Source organism: Carassius auratus, unplaced genomic scaffold (genome assembly GCF_003368295.1).
Source record: "Carassius auratus strain Wakin unplaced genomic scaffold, ASM336829v1 scaf_tig00215795, whole genome shotgun sequence".
NCBI lineage: Eukaryota > Metazoa > Chordata > Actinopteri > Cypriniformes > Cyprinidae > Carassius > Carassius auratus.
Window position 1 is genome coordinate 145,187 of NW_020528247.1, and position 19,916 is coordinate 165,102.

General features: G+C 35.7%; 2 protein-coding genes across 2 annotated transcripts; both read left to right on the top strand.

Moving 5' to 3' along the window:
• Window positions 1-468: 468 nt before the first annotated feature.
• LOC113095814 (chemokine-like receptor 1) lies at window positions 469-4,342 on the top strand. The gene is made up of 2 exons (XM_026261184.1): window positions 469-957; window positions 2,949-4,342. The coding sequence occupies exon 2, from the start codon at window positions 2,962-2,964 to the stop codon at window positions 4,072-4,074; it is 1,113 nt and encodes a 370-aa protein (XP_026116969.1). The 5' UTR covers window positions 469-957; window positions 2,949-2,961; the 3' UTR covers window positions 4,075-4,342.
• Window positions 4,343-8,157: 3,815 nt separating this feature from the next.
• LOC113095809 (zinc finger protein 91-like) lies at window positions 8,158-19,823 on the top strand. The gene is made up of 3 exons (XM_026261177.1): window positions 8,158-8,375; window positions 9,123-9,199; window positions 15,469-19,823. Exon 3 carries the CDS (start codon window positions 15,895-15,897, stop codon window positions 17,599-17,601), a length of 1,707 nt encoding a protein of 568 aa, XP_026116962.1. The 5' UTR covers window positions 8,158-8,375; window positions 9,123-9,199; window positions 15,469-15,894; the 3' UTR covers window positions 17,602-19,823.
• Window positions 19,824-19,916: the final 93 nt, after the last annotated feature.

Below are 19,916 nucleotides of genomic sequence, written 5' to 3' on the forward strand. Positions count from 1 at the left end.
ACCACACTTCTGAGTTACTGGCCACAGAAATATATCTCTGTCTACAACATTATCTTTTAAAATGATGTTTTTCTGAAAAATAGTACTTTTGCCCCTGCTCTCCCCTAAATAAATGCAAAGGTAATTTTGCTAAATGTTTTGTTTTATATAGCTATATATGTATAACTTTTTACTTTTTTTTGTTTTGTTTTTGTTTGCTGTAATTTCATAGTTTTGTAAATAAAATGTTCTCATGCCAACTTAATCAAGTGAGTTTTTTACTTTAAAAATGCATTCATCAAAATGAGATGTATTTATAATTACAATGACAGTATACATCTTGGCTACGTATCAATTTTAAATGAAAGATTAGTGAACAGTAAAGTAGAGATTAGAAATCAATCCGTGTCACGTCCGGCGGGCTGGTCTGTACCACTACCTGGTTGCCTAATCCTAACCCCTCCCCCAAACCTACTCCTAAACCTAGGGGGGTAATAATTTGGCAGGGGGTCAAAATTGGGCACAACACCGGAATCGGGTAGTAAGTCCACAGGCATCCGACCCGCGTGCAGCAAACGGAGTCTCCGGCAGGCGAGAATCTAACCGGAACTGGCCCGAGTGTGTTTTACTATCTGGGTGAAAACCGCTGTCATTGCAAATGTTGGAAATATTCTGTAAATTACAACCCGTTGAAGAGGCTTGTCGCCTACAAAAATGATTAATCTTACCGTATTCAGTGCATTGTGGGTATAAACACACCGCTTTGGTCAAACCTACAGGAACATTACTATAAAACTGTGATAAATAAGCGAACAACAACAACAACAACCAAGTAGAACGAGCAGGGTGGTGATGTGACGTCACTTCAAGCTGGGATTGACTTTCCCGACCAGGAACGAGAGAGATTATTGCAGTTTTGCTCTCGTAAATCACAGGTCTGGTCGAATTATTTTGAGGTCACTTTTTAGTCAACTCTAGGTAAGCAGCACGCTTAATATGAATTTCGTATTGTGAAATGCAACTTTTAAGTATGATTACATTTTCAAATGAATGAACATTTTAGGCTACAGTCAATTGAGCATCATTAGTTATCAACTGATGTGTCTCTTACAGAGATCAAACCACAAACTGAGCTGTGTATATCGTTTGCATTGTAAATACAACCGTTTTAACAATAGAATGAATAAGTCTAAAATACATTTTGGAGACAGCCTAGAATTGTCTAGGGTATATGAACTCATGAATGAAAAGCATATTTCATATTCATGAACATAATATGAATAGTTCATGAATAGCATGAACTCAGTTTAATACACTGTAGAGACAGATGTTCATCATAGAACAGGAAGAAAATGTGTATTTTAAGGCGAGACACTGCAGGTGAACAGGGCACAAAAAATAAAAATAGTTATCACCTTACTTACCCAGTTGATTGATTACATTGATTATTGCAAAAAAAATTTGTATTACAAGTTTTCAAAAATGTTATGTTTAAATATGCAAATGAGGCATTATTTAATAAAATATGTGCTAATTCGCATAAATGTCTAGTACAAAAATCTGAACACTAGATGAAGTCAGTTTTAAAATTTTTGTTTCATTTTTGAAGAAAAAACTCATTTTGAGAAAACGGCCTTTAAAAATATGTATTGTAATTGAACTCTATTGACACAAACAGATAAAGTGCTATAAAATAAACACTTAACAGTGTCTTTTGGATGTTTTCCTTCCACTAGTTTGAAAAAACACTTTATGAAAATCCAAAAAGCCCAAAATCTCCAAATTGACGGGTGCTAGAAAAAACAGTGTTTTTGCCTGCAGTGTCTCACCTTAATAGATGGTTAATTCATAGATGGTGAAATTTGACATGGCTGAGTAGAGAAAATGCTTTCAGATTTTGTTTAGAGCTTTTCTCTAATGCAAAGACTCACTTTACTACAAATAATCAAATAATGGCCTCCAGTGGACAAAAGCAGAACAACATGTGAGCAAATGAGTTTCTTTTCTTTCTATATCCTCCTGGGACCCAGGCATTTACTTCTTTTTTCCTCTGTAAAGAACATTATATTTTAGTGAATTTCTCTGACACCCACAAATTAAGTCTGGTGGTCCTGTACAGCACATTCAGGGCTTTTAGAGGATATCAGATGTTTGGATGTTTGATCACTAAACAATCCTCCTAAAAATTACTGATATTGACAGAATGATCAAAACTTAGCCCTCTTAGGAAAATATGTATTATGTAATTATCATTTAAATCTGATTAATTTTTAAATCGTTTGTCTTACAAAAACATCTCAGAAAAATAAAGTGGGGTTTCAGATTGAATTAAGACTTTTTGTAATGAAACAGGGCATATGTTTCATACATGACTTCTGTAGAAGACACCAGGACAAATGGCATATTAAGTTACACATTTTAGGGAAACCCAACAATATTCATAGGAAATATGCAATACTCTTATGAAAATGTTGACAAGTTATTACTCCCAGTATAAGACTTGTTTTTTTTTTCATTATGCTTTGCCCCAAGAACGCATTAAAATGCAAATTAGATGCAATGTATAGATACATGGTATAGAATGAGAATACCAAATTATGGACATTATACAGACATATTGCATAAAGTAAAATAGTATCATTCTGTTATATCTTTCATAACATAGTTGAGAAACATCTTTGTACAAAGTTGTGTTAAAAATAGCCTGAAACCTAAAAACTGATTGGTGAATTAAAAAAGCATTGTTTTGCCTTTACATGCCTTTTCATATCTATTCATTTTTTATTAATATATCAACTTAGTCCTGGCGTCCTCTACAAAGGACATAGAATAAAATATGAAAAATGTTTTCATCAAAAAAAGTTTTTTTTCCCTCTCTCCTTTTGTTTGTTATGCTTAAAAAATGATGGTTTTTAGTCTAGGTATATCTTGACTGCTTAAATTTGACTACTATAATTCTTTCAACGTAGGTCTGAAGATTCAATGATGGATCCATACAATTTTACAAACAGTCCTCTCAATAATAACTCCAAGTATGAAGATTACTATGAAGATTATGATGAGTATACAGATCTCAGGAAATCTGTTAACATCATGTCAATCATTGTATACAGTCTGGATTTTGTACTTGGAGTGGTGGGCAACGGCATTGTCATTTGGGTTACTGGATTCAAAATGAAAAGGACGGTCAACACAGTCTGGTTTCTGAACCTTGCTGTAGCAGACTTCCTCTTCACATTCTTTCTTCCTCTCAGCGTGGCTTACACGGCTATGGGCTTCCACTGGCCTTTTGGCCAGTTCATGTGCAAATTCAACAGCACACTTAGTTTAATCAACATGTTTGCCAGTGTGTACATCCTGGTTGTGATCAGTGTTGACCGCTGTTTGTCTGTGGTGTGTCCAATCTGGGCACAGAACCATCGGAATGTGAGCCGAGCTTCTGTGGTGAGCTTCGGAGTTTGGTTATTTGCCCTGGTGCTGAGCTCACCCTCCTTTGTCTTCAGGGAAACTGCACTCCACAGCAACAAAATCATCTGCTACAACAACTTTGCATTCTCTGATCACAATGAAACACTAGAGGTGGTGGAGCTCCGTAGTATACGGCATCGTGCCATGATCATTACCCGTTTCATCATAGGCTTTGTGGTGCCTTTTGTGATAATCATCTCCTGCTATGCAGTCATCATCCATCGTCTCCAAAGAAACCGTTCCATGTCTGGCCGAACTGGACGCACCTTAAAGATCATTGCTGCTGTGGTCACCGCCTTCTTCATCTGTTGGGCTCCTTTCCATATCCTGGTGCTCATTGAGATGGTAAACCACACGGAAATGGAATACAGCTCCACACTGCAATATGTCACCACTGTTGGAATTCCCATTGCGACCAGTTTGGCTTTCCTAAACAGCTGCCTGAACCCATTGTTGTATGTTTTCATGGCACAAGACTTTAAAGTCAAGGTGCGCAAGTCAATCCTGAAGGTTTTGGAAACTGCTTTCACAGAGGAAGCTTCACGTACAAATACCTGCACAAATTCAATCCTCACTATTCAAAACAAAGAGAAAGGGAGCAAGTCTTTTTCTGATGCAGAAGTATAACATAAATGAAGCACTTTTTCTAAAGAAGGACTTTACAGAGTGACTCATTTGGATTTTAATGCCAACATAAATAAAAGTGAGACACATTAACCTGAAGAACTGGAACAAAATAATTTTAGTTTGTTTGAAGCTTTACTGCCATTCTCTATGGGAAATTCTTATGTAATGCAGAATTTATATATATATATGTGTGTGTTTGTAAGAGAGAGAGATTTATTGATATACCCATAAAGTATTTGACAAATAAAACTTGCTATTGTAAGCATATATGAGAATGATTTTTTATTGCATTTTTGTTTTTTATTGCATGCATTGTGCATGTGATGCAAGTAACTTTTATTATTATGTCTTTACTGTATAACTACTGTCTGCATATAAATTTTTATAAAGTAGATTTTATTTTATATAAAATAGTCTTAACTTTGTTGATGAAATTTTAAGCAAAAAACTGAAGCTAAATAAACTTATTAAGCTCTTACTTTGGTCTCATTGTCTCAATTAAGGTGTAATCAAAAACTGAACACTAATACAATACTTTTTTTTTTACATATTATTTTTCAAATAAAATTACATGAATCATTTTAGTTATTTGATGTAATTGGTTTAATGCATGTTGCTTCTATTCAACTAAATTATACTAAGTGTCTAAAGAGGACAGTTCACTGAATTATTCAAAGAACCTATGGATCTCTTACAAGGCTGTGTTGTACAAAAGTTAAAACCAAAAGAAGCCTTTTAATACACTTTACAGAAATTTAAATCTTATATGTATTTTTTTTTAAAACCTAAAAAAAATCTAGAGTTTTAAATCTAGTTGTGTAATATATGTAAAGTGTAGTAAAAAAAATGCAAGAATGCTAAATGCAAAACTGCTTTTTGTTAAAGAAAATTAGAAATTGCTGTTTCAGTAAGTCAAAGTATATTTAATCATACTTAACAGTACATGATAACATGATAAATGTAAGTTAGTTTTATTTTTAATATTAACCCCCTCTTAAGAGATTCATGAAAGATGGTAGTCCTTTCAATTTCTGTTTTTGAAATGGGTAACAGATTCTGATGCTATATGGATGAACAAAGAAAGAAAGGCCAGCCTTGAGATTGTGAGAACCAATGAGATTTGCTCCATCTACAACACTCGTTTGCAGTGTAAAAACATAGTAATGTAATCCATTAATCCAGCAACTGAATAAAATGTCATATTGTTTATGATAAAAAAAAAAAATCATAGGTTATTTTCTGAGTCTGTTTATAGTGTACCATAATGTTTTTATTGTCTCCACCTGTAGCCCATTGATTTAATATTTTTGTATGCCCAAAACTAAATTGTCCCTTAGGATTAAATTGTAAGGCTTATTTTGCTGAACTATACAAGCACAGAGAACTGGGCAGGGACATTTGGCCAATAACACAGGTGACCTTAAGGAGTACTGCTATGACTCCGTGATGACTGGAATTACAACATAACACAATCATTACTGCATTGGCAATACCAGCTAAACAGACCCTCAATATCCTGTATCCTGATACTGTTGCTTTGATGAAGTTAGGACATTATCTCATTACTAAAAGCTGTGTGTGTACTGTAACTACATGTCCAGCAGATGACAGTAATCAACCTACCAGGGTTTTTTCAGTTTAACTCTTAAATTGACGCAACTTGCAGGTTCTGAATTTGTTTATTCAGCTCAATATTTTAAATGGGCACTGTCTGAACTAGTAAGTTGACAAAACTAGAGTATTGTCCCCCTCATTCTGGAAATTACTTGTTGCTGTTGACCTGATAGCCATGCTCATGTAACTTATGACTTTGTTTTATTTTGCCTCTTAATTGCTTGTTTTTATTAAATATTTTAACAGAATATATTACTACAGTTGAAGTAATGTACAATAGTACTCTATATTGATTCAATTCTTATAATTGGTAAGGCCCAACCCCCTTAGTTACAGTTGTTCACTGTCTTACAGTGACAGCAGTCATTGAAAACCTTCTTCCAATGTGTTTCTGATAAATGTAGGACACAGATGGACCTTTAAGTGGGACTTAAATATGCCATGGATTGATATATAAACTACATTAAAATAAATATTTAAAAATACAGATCGATATGCAACCGGGAAAATTATGTTATAGTCGTCACGATCGCAATGACAACATCCCTGATCAACACCATTCATACTGAAGAGTAAGATTACATTAATTTACATTTAACCAGAATAATATGGAGGGGTACTCTCATATACCACCTTGTTTTTGACTTTCATTGCACGGTACATAACGTGAGAACAGTTCACTATTTAGGTTTGCATGTTGGACTGACCAACTTTGGTATACCAACATACCTTGTTACCGTTACCTTGTAAACGCGGCCATAAATTAATTCTAAATTCTAAAATGATCGTAAAGAGTTGGGAGAAAATCGGATATGTTTCAGACCCGAGTCACGTGCATCAGGTTTTAACGAGACATCTCTGGTTTTAAAGTGAAACCTGCTGAAGTCTGTCACTGATGTAAATCAAAGAACAAAAGTAAAAGAGAAATCCTTGGACTGTTCTATAGTCGCTGATTAACTTTTCTAGCTTGAATAAAAATTACTCTGTATAGTTTATGCATATATAATATAGTTTATGTGAAGATTGTTTTAAAATCACTTAAATTTAAAGCTGTTATATATTTCAGAGCCTATTAAATGTGATAAATAATTGCTTTCAATTATAATATAATGTTAAATGGCTATAATTCATAGGTAAAACTGAGGGGAAATGCACCAGCAGGACAAATTAAAAACATTGTCAATTCATAGTAATAACTGCCTGTTTTTGCAAAATAAAAAAATAAAAAAGTTTCATGGCCGGTAAATTTTATCATGTCACTGGCCATTGGCAGGTGTGGCAAAAATTAAGTTTTAGGCCCTGGTTACAAGTAACATTAACTATTTTTTTAAAAGTAACATGGCTGCCTTGAAAAGATAAATTAATTTAATAAGACGCTTACAGTAGTTTAGCCAACTTTTTTATGTAGTTTGCAGAACTTATAAATGTATTTTTGATGCTTCGAAACATTCTAACTGACCCTCTCATGTCACATGGACTACTTTGATGATGTTTTTCTTACCTTTCTGGACATGGACACTATACCGTACACAGAGTTTAAATGGAGGGACTGAGAGCTCTCGAACTAAATCTAAAATATCTTGTGTTCAGAAAATAAACGGAGGTCTCACTGGTTTGGAACGACATGAGGGTGAGTCATTAATTAAATAATTTTGATTATTGGGTGAACTAACCCTTTAACAACTTTTTAAGGCAGCCAGGTTACAGATTATTCTAAGTTAAATTAGCTTGTTTGTTTTTACAGTGAAAAAGAATCTGTGTAAATGTCTTAACTAGCTCATTTCAAATGGTTCTGATGTATTTAAAATCAATTAAATATTTCATGTAATCTCAAAAAATGTTAAGTCGTAAATCTGCATTATTATACAAATTATTTTCTTCCAGCTGTTTTGCAAATAATTTTATATGAAGCCTTATGAAAATTAATGGTTTTATTATAGTAGTTTATTAAGTGTACTTGGCAGTGGTGCACTGATTATTATTTGCATAACCATGGTTAAACTGTGGTTAGTGTAACAAAACCATTTTTTACTACAACATCCATGGATTTATTTGTAGTAAAAACCAAAGTTAATTTTCATAAAGGAAGTGTTGGATGTCAGATTATTAGGTAAAACAGCTTCCCATAATATATCATATTTAATTCTTCCTAAAATTATATCATGACAGCTACCCTCCTACATGACACAGCACATGCAAGATAAATCAACTGTGGGATTAATATCGTTAAATTTCAATATCATCTTACAATGTTCCCGCACAGACAAATGTATACAGTACATAAAACAGTGCAAATTATCTCAAAGCAACAGATTTAGATAACATGACTAAAGTAGTACATGCATACACCAAATATCAAATTAATTCAAAACAATGATTTATATTGTAGATTTTCCACCCCTTTAGGTGATCCTGTAAACTGGCATCTCCGCTCCAGTCCTGTGGGTGGCGTTAATGCAGCAAAACACATCTCACACGAAGAAGAATGCCAACACGAAGCTTTCGATTTTATTTCCCATTTCCATTCCTCGAGGATTTATTGTTGTTTGAGAAAAACTACAACTAGTTCAGTTGACTGATCAAAACAATATACGATAAACGTTGAACTCGCAAGATATTAAACAGAAAGGAGACGGAAAGTTGCTACCCGCGTTTGAGCCTCTTCAGAAGTGTCATTTATCAACGAGGTAATTCGCGGATGCATGTGACTGTTTGTACATACTGTGTTATGAATTCATGTTTTTTTTAATATATCCATTACACAAAACCAGTTGGGTTTTACTTACGTAGCGTAACAAGTGTGTAATCTACAAGTAAGTCAACTTCGCTAACGTTAGCGTGTTGTTTAGGCTTGTAATGTGGGGTTAACAATGTACGTTAATGGTGTTGCCTTTTATTTGCCTTGAGCTGTACATTTTCCCATAATCTTCCCGTTGTTATAGATGTGTACATTAACCGCCTATTTAGATTTAATGTATGTGTGGTTCATATTGTTTTTAAGGACACCATTCATTGCCTCGATGAGCAGCCTGATTTGGTTGCTGGACTCGTAAAGATCCTACGGTGCCTTAACCCTTTAAATGCCAGGAACCTAAAATACCTCAGCATTACTTTTTGCTACTCGATACTCAATTGAGCTTATAGCTCTTAAGATAAAAACGTACGAAGTTCCACGTTTTGTAAGCTACTTTGAATAAGAGTCTGCTGGTTAATATAATGATACTATTGTTTCACAATTGCTGTGTATTGTGTAACCATAATTGATTTTAGCCCTTTATGAGAGTAATACTGTGTTACTATGTTGTGTTTTTTTTCTGTGCATACATTTCTTTTAACTTTTTTTAAATTGTTAAAACAGTAAGAAAATGTACCAGACCCTTGTTTAGTATTGTTACATGTTTATTTCAACATTTCTTATCTTTGTCACCCTTTAGAAATACTGGGTGATTTCTGTTGTTTGCCCTGGCTGTGGTAAAGGGGGAGTAATCACAATTAAAACATCAGGTTTGTGGTGAGTAAAACTTCCTTTCCTATTTTGTACACTTGTTAGGTATTTTATAATACAAATTTTTTTTATGTACAAAAAAAGGTATTTTCCATTGCACCTGAGGAACTCATGCCACATTCATCACACATTCAAGTCAGAAACATAAAGAAGTAGCCTAAACAAAATAAAAATATTAATTTGTGAACAAACGCAAATAAATTCATTTATATTCAAAATGAATCTCTTATTTATGCATAGTATTATAACTAACTGTTACATGAATCAAACTGTAAAAGTTGAGTAATTAACACTACAACTTTCATTACAGACTTGCTTTCCTCTCCTTGATGTCTAAATAGATTGATTGTATCATATGTAGTAGGTGCTGTCAAAAGTAGTGTGTTAGCGCAGGTGATAATTTTTTTCTTCAGGTTTACGCGTTAAAAATATTTTAACAGAACCATTGCAGGGGGCGAATCACATTGAAGAACATGTTTCTGAAATGCTGTGGTTTTTAAAACTGTCCTGGAGAACAGCACTATCTCCTTCATCCAACACGCCCAATTCAACTTGTCAGCTCATTAGAAGAGACTTTAAGACCTAAAGTCAGCCTGAAAAGGTAAAGAGTTATCTGATCCGCATCATGTTCAGCACTGGCAGTGGCAGCTCTTAAAGGGATACTCCACACTAAAATTTTAATATTGTCATTAATGACTTAACCCTTAAACCCTTTAAAGCAGCCAAAATAACCTAATATACAAGCTGGGGTCCGTTCTTCATACGTTGCTTAATATATCCGAGATGATCCTAATTCAGTTCTTTGAACGCATCTATTGTTGATTAGATTGAGTTATGAGATAATTGCGCGTTCATGGTTTGGTTTAAAAGGGGCTATGTATCGATACTCAAAACCACGATCAGCAGTGCAGCGATTGGCTGGTGGCAAGACAGCCACGTAATGACATCATATAATTAAAAAAAACACATAAATGTTATAATAGATAAATGAAAATGTGGAAATGTAAATATTTTTACATGATTGTCAATTATTTATATTAATGACTTCTAATATTTGTACAAGCTTTAAATTTTTATTTAAATGTAGTAATTAGTAATTCATATTTCAAATTAAATGTTTTATATGAACAGATTTGTTACATGACGGCATTAATTAAATTGTAAGTTTCACCTAATCTCATTTTAATCCTGAGTACCTATAGAGTAGTACTGCATCCTTCATATCTCCAAAAAGTCTTTAGTTTTGTCATATTTATAAAAGAAATGGAGGCGTGCGGTGGGCGGAGCTAAAATAACTGTTGTTTACATTAACATATATTCACTTATGTGCTGATTTCCAAACAAATACAGAAATCTGATGCAGTTGTACTTACATGAATGGGGGCTTTTCACTGCGATTGCTCCATGTTTTAATAGCAAATGATGTGCAAATCCAGCTTCGACATGCGCCTTGTTTATAAAACATTTGTCACTCAAATGACCAGAACACACAAAGGCACTTGAAACACTCTGTCGGTGCCCTGGAAAAACAAACTGCATCCACTGTTCGTGTAACGCTGTGTTCTTTGGAAAGCTGAACATGGAAAACTTTCCCTCACATTCAAAAACGCAGTTATTTGGAGACATTCTCGAACAAATCCTATGCAGTGCTGCCAACGATCTCCCGATGAAACGTGTTGATGTGCTTGTCTCTCTGTTTATGTCTATGAAGAATCACAAAGGTACTGGGTTACTCCGCCGCGGTACCCCTGAAGCAATCTAAAATAGTCAGAATATAAATACTTATTATAGGTGTACCCTAGTGATTCAGGACAGGCTAAAAACACGGTTTGGAAAATGGATTCATGGTTTACTCGCTTATTATATACATTTTGTAAATCTTGAACACAAAGAAAAGTTATGGACCGCAGCTCTGATTGGTTGTTTCTTACCGGGAGCGGTAAGAGAAAAAATCAATCAGAGATGCGGTCCGTAACTTTTTTTTGTGTTCAAACTATACAAAATGTATATAATGCCAAACAACAACCAAGAAACCTTAAGGATTTAGGGAGGATCTATAAAGGGGAGTGGATCAAAATCCATCCTGAGATGCATGCAAACTAGTGACCAACTAAAAGAAACATTTTGACTGTGTGCTTGCCAACAAAGGTTTCTGCACAGAGTACTAAATCATGTTTTGCTTGGAGATCAAATACTTATTTCATTCACTGAAATGCAAATCGATTTCTAACCTTTATATAATGTGGGGGGGGGGGGGGGGTTCTGGATTTTTTGTTGTTGTTGTTGTTTTGTCTCTATACGTTATAATAAACCTACCATAAAATTACAGACTATTTCTTTGTAAGTGGGCAAATTTACAAAATCAGCAGGGGATGGTTTGTGAAACCTGCCCATTGCCAGTTTACCCAATGGTATTTCAGAATCCAGGGTTGCCAGTTGGCAAGTGCACTTGTTACTGTTTGTCATAAATCTGTTAACCTGCGTGTGCATCAAGTCTGAGTAGGAGGGGCTGGGTGAAAAAAACCCTCTCTGATATTTTGAATTTGGACTGCAATACCTAGTTCAGCCACTCAGTGTCAATCATACACACAGCACCTTTAAAGTGGTGGTTTACTGTTTTTTTTTTTTTTTTTCTAGGCTTGATTGTGTTCATGGGGTGCAGTCTAACATGTTCATGCCTCGTTTTTAAAAAAAACTAAATTTTTCACATAATTGACCTTTATTCCACACTGATCTGTCCCTTCACTGACAAATGCCTTGATTTATTTCCTTTTATAATGAAGTAACTGCTTCTATTAGCTAGGGCTGTCGCGGTTAAGAAATTTCCCCTGCGGTTATTATGGGTGGCTCAATAGCGCAATATGCCATATTACCGCCGTGTATTTTTTTTATTTTTTATTTTTACATACCTAATTTATCCTGATTTTGCTGCATACAAAGCTCTATCTTTTTTAACTGACAGAGAGACACGTTTTAAAACATTTTTGTTTATTGTTAAATGCCAAACAGCAACAAGAACATGCGTTTTCCAATACATTTTTTTTTAAGAAATCAAAGAGTTATAACATGTATTACACATACACCCACCAGGACAGTGGATTCGCGCTGCAGTCGATGCACTCCTCATGCAGATAGCGTGTGTGAGCTCGTTATCTGCTCACGCTCTCTTGGGTATGGGCACTGAGGCGGAGGTTATCCGTGACTTCAGCAGGTATGCCTGTTACTTTCACGGCTGTATTTTACAGATTTCGCAAAGGCTTCAGCTACTCTTCCTAACTGTCGGCCGGTACCTGTCTCAGCTGTTCTTTTTGATGTTGCTTCGCGACCTGATGCTTGAGGGGGCAGCTGCGCTGGATGACAGGGGACACTTTAAAACGCTTACTGTGAAAAACGCTTAACATGGCTTAATGTACTAAGACAGTGAAAAATAATTCTAATAAAGTATACTATCTATAAAAAAAATCAGATGAGTCCTCCGCGGTATTACAATATTGCGGTTATCGCGACAGCCCTACTATTAGCTTTTAATATACAGTTTTATTCTGATTAAAGCTAGGGCTATGACGGTGGCTGATCTTTACTAGTTGTTGATATAAAAAAAAAAAAATATATATATATATATATAAGCCCGCAGTTGTTTTTCATGTCCACGGGTCGAAGCGATCCCAATAACGTGATATTGAGCCCCTAAAATGCTAATTTAACCAAGCCAACCCTGCCAAAAACGTGGATTTTTATTGCCCGGAAGGTTACACGATTGGACTAGTAGAAGCAATTGGGCAGGTTTTGTTTTGTTTTTTCGCATGTGCTGGAGATATACTACTAATCACTTTACTGAGGAAATGCACATGAAGATCGCATTCGATTTTTTGCACAGCTCTAGTACACAGTAGAACACAGAACAACAGGCTGAATAGGTGTCCGGTATTTTAACATAACACATTAACAGTTAGCTACACAATAGCATAAAGAAAATACCCGGGAGGCTGAATAGGCTAAAATTAACCTAGCAAGCCAGCGAGTCCAACAGTTCCCAATAACTTTAAGCAAGTTCACCAAGCTCCCGCGATCTTATTCCACTTCACTGTATCTCTGAATCACTGAATTTTCAGTGGTAGGCTGCAGGAGCACTGAGCAGCATAGAGCGCCCTCTTGCGGATGTAGACGGTAATGTTTTATCTTGGTTCATGTATCTTGGTTCATCTCAACTTAATTTTGATAAATAAGTCGCACCTGACTATAAGTCACAGGACCAGCCAAACTACATCAGACAACAATTTTGACAATCTATATATATATACCTAGTGGTGCAATGGATCAAAAAACTCACGGTTCGGACCATATTACAAATTTTGAGTTACAGATCAGATATTTGTTCGGATCAGCAAAAAAAAAAAAAAAAAAAGCTTTTCATTTACAGGTATTACTAAAAGCTTACTTTAAAGGGTTAGTTCACCCAATAATCAAAATTATGTCATTAATAACTCTAGGGATGCACCGGTTGACCGGCCATAAATTGGAACCGGCCGGTTTTTGCTTAAAATACGCGATCGGCAATCGGCCGGTTTTTGGTCTTTTTCCGGAAGTGCGCTCGCGTGCACAGACTACATTGTAATCGTTCCCTATGTCATTTGTGTGGAAGTATTTCGAAATCGCAGGACACAGGCAGCCGATCAGTACTGGAAGTGCAGCGCTACATGTCTGAGGCACAGATAGCAGGAAGCGATCAGCCGTTGGTTCACTGGCGCACAAATAAGAGCCTTTCCTGCGCACTGAAGCTGTGCGAGCGTCTACTGTACCGGTCCGCGCCCTGAACACGCGGGGACTGTGAAGAGAAGTTCAGCTCAACTTCTCACGTGTTGGATGATAAACGAAATGGACTAAACTGTGACAAAACTGAAATGTTTTTATTTTTTTTTTATTAGAACTTGCATACACGTTTGAAAAGCCAGAAATAAACGTCAGTTCTCCATTAGGATGATTATTTTTATTTTACCTTAAAATTACATAGACTTTATTTAATTTAAAAATCACTGAGAAAAACTGTTTCATTCATCCAATTAAAACATTTTAGGGTAATGATTCACATCTATATTTTTTTAGTTGAGAAAATAAGTCATTAGTCATTTTCATTGGCTCAAGTAAAACTATAGATGTGAATTCATTACCCTAATTATTTTTTTATTTTTATTGGATGAATGAAACGCTTTGCATCTTTGTTTTATTCCCACAAACATTATTTGATTTTAACATTTTGGAAAATGTATTTATATTGCATACTTTTATTTAGTCTCACTGGTAAAGACCTTTTTTTTTTTTTTTTAAACCAAATTTTAAAACTAAAATACTGAATGCTGATTAAGAAACATGTTACTGAATGTGTGTTGATTGTGTTGTTTGGATTATAGAACTATTCAGTTGTTGGCTTTAATTTCACATGGTTACAGTTAATCTTTTAATTAAGGCCAGTTCAATATAGTTTCAACCCAATTCAAAAACAAAAGCTAAATGCTGATGTCCATACCATCTATGTTTGTATTAAATGTAGTCTACTTACTGTGCAGACACTGCTGTTAATTTCAGATGGTTACAGTTATTGTTTTCAATAGACAAAAGCAAGTTTGGCGTATTAAATACCAAATATCTTGTTTATGCACACTTTCCTTCTTTCTTGTTTGTTGCTTAAAATATATTTTTAAAAAATCGGAAATTGGTATCGGAATCGGCCAGTTTGCTTGTAAAAAATCGGTATCTGAATCGGCCATGAAAAATCATGATCTGTGCATCCCTAAATAACTCACCCTCATGTCGTTCCAAACCCGTGAGACCTCCGTTTAACCTGGGAACATAGCTTAAGATATTTTAGATTTAGTCCGAGGGCTCTCAGTCCCTCCATTGAAACTGTGTTTACTCCTCTGGTAAACAAAATCAAACATATAAAAAAGTGTCAACCACACCTTTAAGACATAATCGACTGTGTTTACCATAATACTTGCCAAAACTGATTTATTGTATGGGTATGTGTCCATTCAAAGAGAGTGAAAGTGTGATGGAAGTACATTGGGCTCCTTTAGGTAGTGTAGATGTTGCTCTAATAACTGCCCTGGGCTGAATTTCCCAGAAATATCATAAGCCTATGTTGATTATTTAACTGTACGTATTATGAATTTTGAAAAATCTAAACATTTTAATTATGCAAAGACACATCACTTGCAACAAAATGTATGCGTGTCTTACTTTTCCTCTCCTTTCTTTCCTTTTTTTTCATTTTACAGATGGCAATATCTGAATTGTGGGCCAGCACCTGAAACAAGGCAGGCCATATGTAACGACGTTTACATCATTGTATTATGCTCAAATGTCACATTTTTCTACAGATTTGGGGAATTGATGATTGAATTGACAATGAAAGACTTTTAAGAAAATATTTTTATTATTTTTGGAATTTTCTATTTTATTGAACTTGTTAGAGTTGCTATTTTAGAAATGTTGTGAGCAGGTGTGGCTTTTTATTAAATGTACAGATTTTCCCTTGTTTTATAGCTGCTGAAGTGAGATTGGACTTTATTTCCAGTAGTCAAAGTTATCATATTTTGATATCTTTTTTTAAACATCTCACATAATGAGAGATATATCTCACATGTTCCCTGTTTCCTAAACGATTGAACTTCAACTCAAAAGAGGCTACATTTGACTTTGTCATGATGGCTTATTCAATGGACTCTGTGCTAGAGTTAACTGGAGGAGATGCCTTCATCTGCACAGAGTGTGGTGAAGGGTTTAGTCAGTACCCAAAACTAGTCGAACACATGGCCATTCATGGCCTTACTGAGATATTTTCTTCTGATGGTTTAAGCATTAGTAATGGAAATTGTATCAACACATCCATTGAGGTTGCTCTCCATGAAAACGGAATGCTCACTGTGGTGGATCGATCTGTGTTGTCCAACTTTACTTTCTTGTTTGGAAAACCATCAACCAAGTCATTATGGTCCCAACCTCCTAATCAAGAAGCTTCCACTTCATCTAAGATGCCCAAGAAGGAGTATACTCAGTTTACGTGTGAAAGATGTGAACAAGTGTTCAAAACTCCACAGAGCTTACAACAGCATCAGCAGTACCGTGCCCTTGAGCAGGGGTTCAAATGCACTCTGTGCTGCAAGGTGTTTAATGACGGGGAGAGTCTGCAGAGCCACCTTCAAACCCATGCTCATGAACGCTTTTATAGTTGTGGTCACTGTGGAAAGCGGTTCTTAAGACAAGAGACCTTACTTTCACATCAAAAACAGTGGCATGCATCTGATGGTTCCAAGACCTTGAGTAGATCTGAGGTAAATCAGGGACATAATATGGACAGGTCTTATCTTTGCAAAATTTGTGGCTCACACTTCTTTTGGTTGTCTGACTTGCAAAGCCACCTGAACAGTCATACTCGCATCAGCAGGCCATCCAGTGATGTAACACAAAAACAGGAAATGCTTGGGGAAGAAGAAAGTGAGAAAAATGGAAGTAATTCAATTAATGAGCCATGTCGTTGTGGCCTGTGTGGGGAACATTTCAACCATATTTCAGATTTAAGAGATCATCATAAAAAACAGCATCCAGATGAGGATGAAGTAAAGGACTCTTCGGGTTTACCGGCTAAGATGAAACGGCAGTGCCATGGTGTAATGCGACAAATGCAAGAGCAGAGAGTTGATCCACTAAGGTCAAGCATAAGAGGAAGACCTAGAGGAGTGAACAGAGTCAATTTTAATGGTGATATATTTTCCTGCAAACTCTGCAATCTTGCGTTTTTACACTCAAGCAGTCTTTCTCGTCATATGCGTTACCATAAGGGAACTTTGCATGCCTGTGTTCATTGTGGAAAACGCTTTCCACAAAGATGTGATGTCACAAAGCATGTTGCCATGTACCACAGTTCAGCGATTCAACCTAGGGTTCCTGGGGAGTCAAAGACCGAACATGAGGTTAAAAACCGGGATCAGGGACCTGCGAAAGCATTAACACAAACAAAAAGTCATGGTGAACAAGAAGAACTTGAAGAAGAAAATCAGCCCACATCCAAGACAAATGATCTGTTACTTGGGTCTCCTTCTAAAGGAACTTACAAACAAAGGATGGAATACAAATGCAAAGAATGTTGTAGAGTCTTTGGGCTACTTAGTGTTTATCGGCGACACACTTATTACCACAAGAGAAATCCATGCAAGGTTTTGCTCCATTGCCCCCTCTGTCCAAGCCGCTTCACATTCCGCTCTGCTTTAGATCGCCATCTTGAATATCATCATAAAGTAGAGTCTGAAAATGATGGCACAAAACCTTCTGAGACTAATATAGTTGATTCCGAAAGTCAGCAAGGAGATGCTGAAAAGCCTAATAAAAATGATGATAATGGCATGTTGTAGGAAATAGTAAACTAATACACTGTTTTCAGACCTAGAGATCCACAAAATGACCTAAAGTATATGGACACCCTTATCTAATTAACAGGTTTGGCTATTCCAGCAGTTTCTGTGAAGACAAATATAAATTCTCAACTATAAAATGGAAAAACTGTGCTTTCAATTTTGTTTCAACAGCAAGGACCCTTTTTCTATTCCAGCAGGGCAATGAACCTGTGCACAAAGAAATGGTCTACTGTTTCTTGTGTTGAAGAAAGTGAATGACATGCACAAATCCACTACTGGGAATATATTGGGATGGATTGGGAAAGCATACTGTGAGCAAGAATTTATTTGCTTGATGTCATTGCCTGACTTTCTTGATGCTCCTGTGTCTGAAGCAAGTACCTGTAACATTGTTCCATTTCAGAAGAGTGGAGTTTTGTTATAGCTGCAAAAAGAGTGATTAATGTCATACTTTTTAAAATAAATTGGCTGACAAGAGCGTCAGAGCGTCATTAGGTATGTTTCCACTGTCGGGCCAAAAGTGGGCATACTAGTGCGTGCCTGGGCCAGTCACTTCAGGGGCTTGATTGTGCCTCATTGGTGCTTCCTCAGGGCCAACGGCCAGGGTTTTTTGACCCGATGATAACCTTGGGCCAGAGCAAGCCAGCTTGGGCTGGAGGAGTAGTTATGAACAAAGGCGGAGTTTCTCCGTGTCTGGAGAGCGTTAGCGCCACAGATCATTTCATAAAGCTAACAGCTATAACACCAGTATTAAAAACTTTTTAAAATAAGTTGAGCTAAAAACTCACTTTCAGTCAGCAGTGAGGGTTTGAAATAACTTGATTCGATGTGGATTATAATCAACATACCAGACAGAAATATTAAAAGACGCTAGGCATTAACGTTACCCTAGTAAAAATGTGACTGTCAGCTTCTTATTCTTTGTCACAATCAATTATTTAGTAACCTTTTTCTTCTGTCATAAGTCTCATCTCGAGAGTCAAGCTCTGCGTAGCCTATGTCATAAAAATATAATAATGTTTTTGGTTTGAGAGCTTTTATAAAAATATAGAAATGATTATTCTTTCTAAATGTGATGTGTATAGGCTACGGAGACTACAAAGAAACTGACTCTACTAAATAAGCAGGCTATCTTCATAACACTTTAATCAGGATTGAAAATTATTCACAGAAATGATTAATTATGATGCATCACCTTATTATAGGAAAACATTGATGCTTTTGGATTTAAACATTTAGTTCCTGTGACTTATTTCTTATTAGTTTTCTGATAACTTCTCTTTGTCGGTGAAATGATGGCATTGCGTGACGTTGTTTCTGAGAGGCGTGTAAAGTGCAGGTTTTGGTGAAGAACAGCGGAGCTTCTGGCCCGACAGTGGAAACGCAGTGCTATTTTGGCATCGGGTGCTACAAGGGTCCGAGGCTCTGTTCAACTCACTGCCCGCATTGGCCCAACATTTGAAAAGCGGCTATTTACCCCAAAGGCATTTATGCCTTCATGCAAACTGGAAAATGGCCCTCCCCACATAGTTGCAACAGTTGGATGCACATAATTCTCAAGTAGATCATTGAATAATATGGTATTAAGATCACAATTCTGAATGGAATGCCTGGAGAAAAGCCTTTCTAATAACTTGGAAATTAGAGGAGAGTGTCTAAAATGAAGATTTTTGAGTATTGTACATGTGTAACTTTTGGCTCCTTTGATGTACAAAATTAATACTGTTGTGTCATGTTTGTTGCATTTGTTGTATATAAAAGTTTCCCCCCAAAATTCTAATTTGCGTTTTCCAATTTTTGGATAGGAAATTCAAATTCTTATTCAAAGTAGGTGTTGACACAGTATGCATTCACAAACCAACGGGGGGCATATAATAACCTTTATAATGACCAGAATGTTTGAAGCTGTACTATTAAATAAATGAACTGATAAATTTAGAGCAAAGCAGAATTTATTAAGCTTGCTACTCATGTCATTTGAAGACTTTGCTAAAAGTTGATTCAAGAACACATTTCTGCAGTTAGGGAAGTATTACTTTAAGCTATACTTTTATTTTTTTATAACTAAGTGTAGATTAGTTATAAAAAATAACACATGATTTTTTTTTTTTTCCTAAAAGTTGTATTTTGTGTTTTTTATAAGTGGTGATGCAAAACATTATGATCTTAAACATCAGTAACATTTTGTCTAGCTAGTTCCACTTTTTTATAAATAAAGATCACATTTTGTATTATCCCTTCTAAAGGCCTGAATTTATTTTTCATGCATCAAAGTTATGGTTTTATGCATGCAAATATTGGTAGCCATTTCT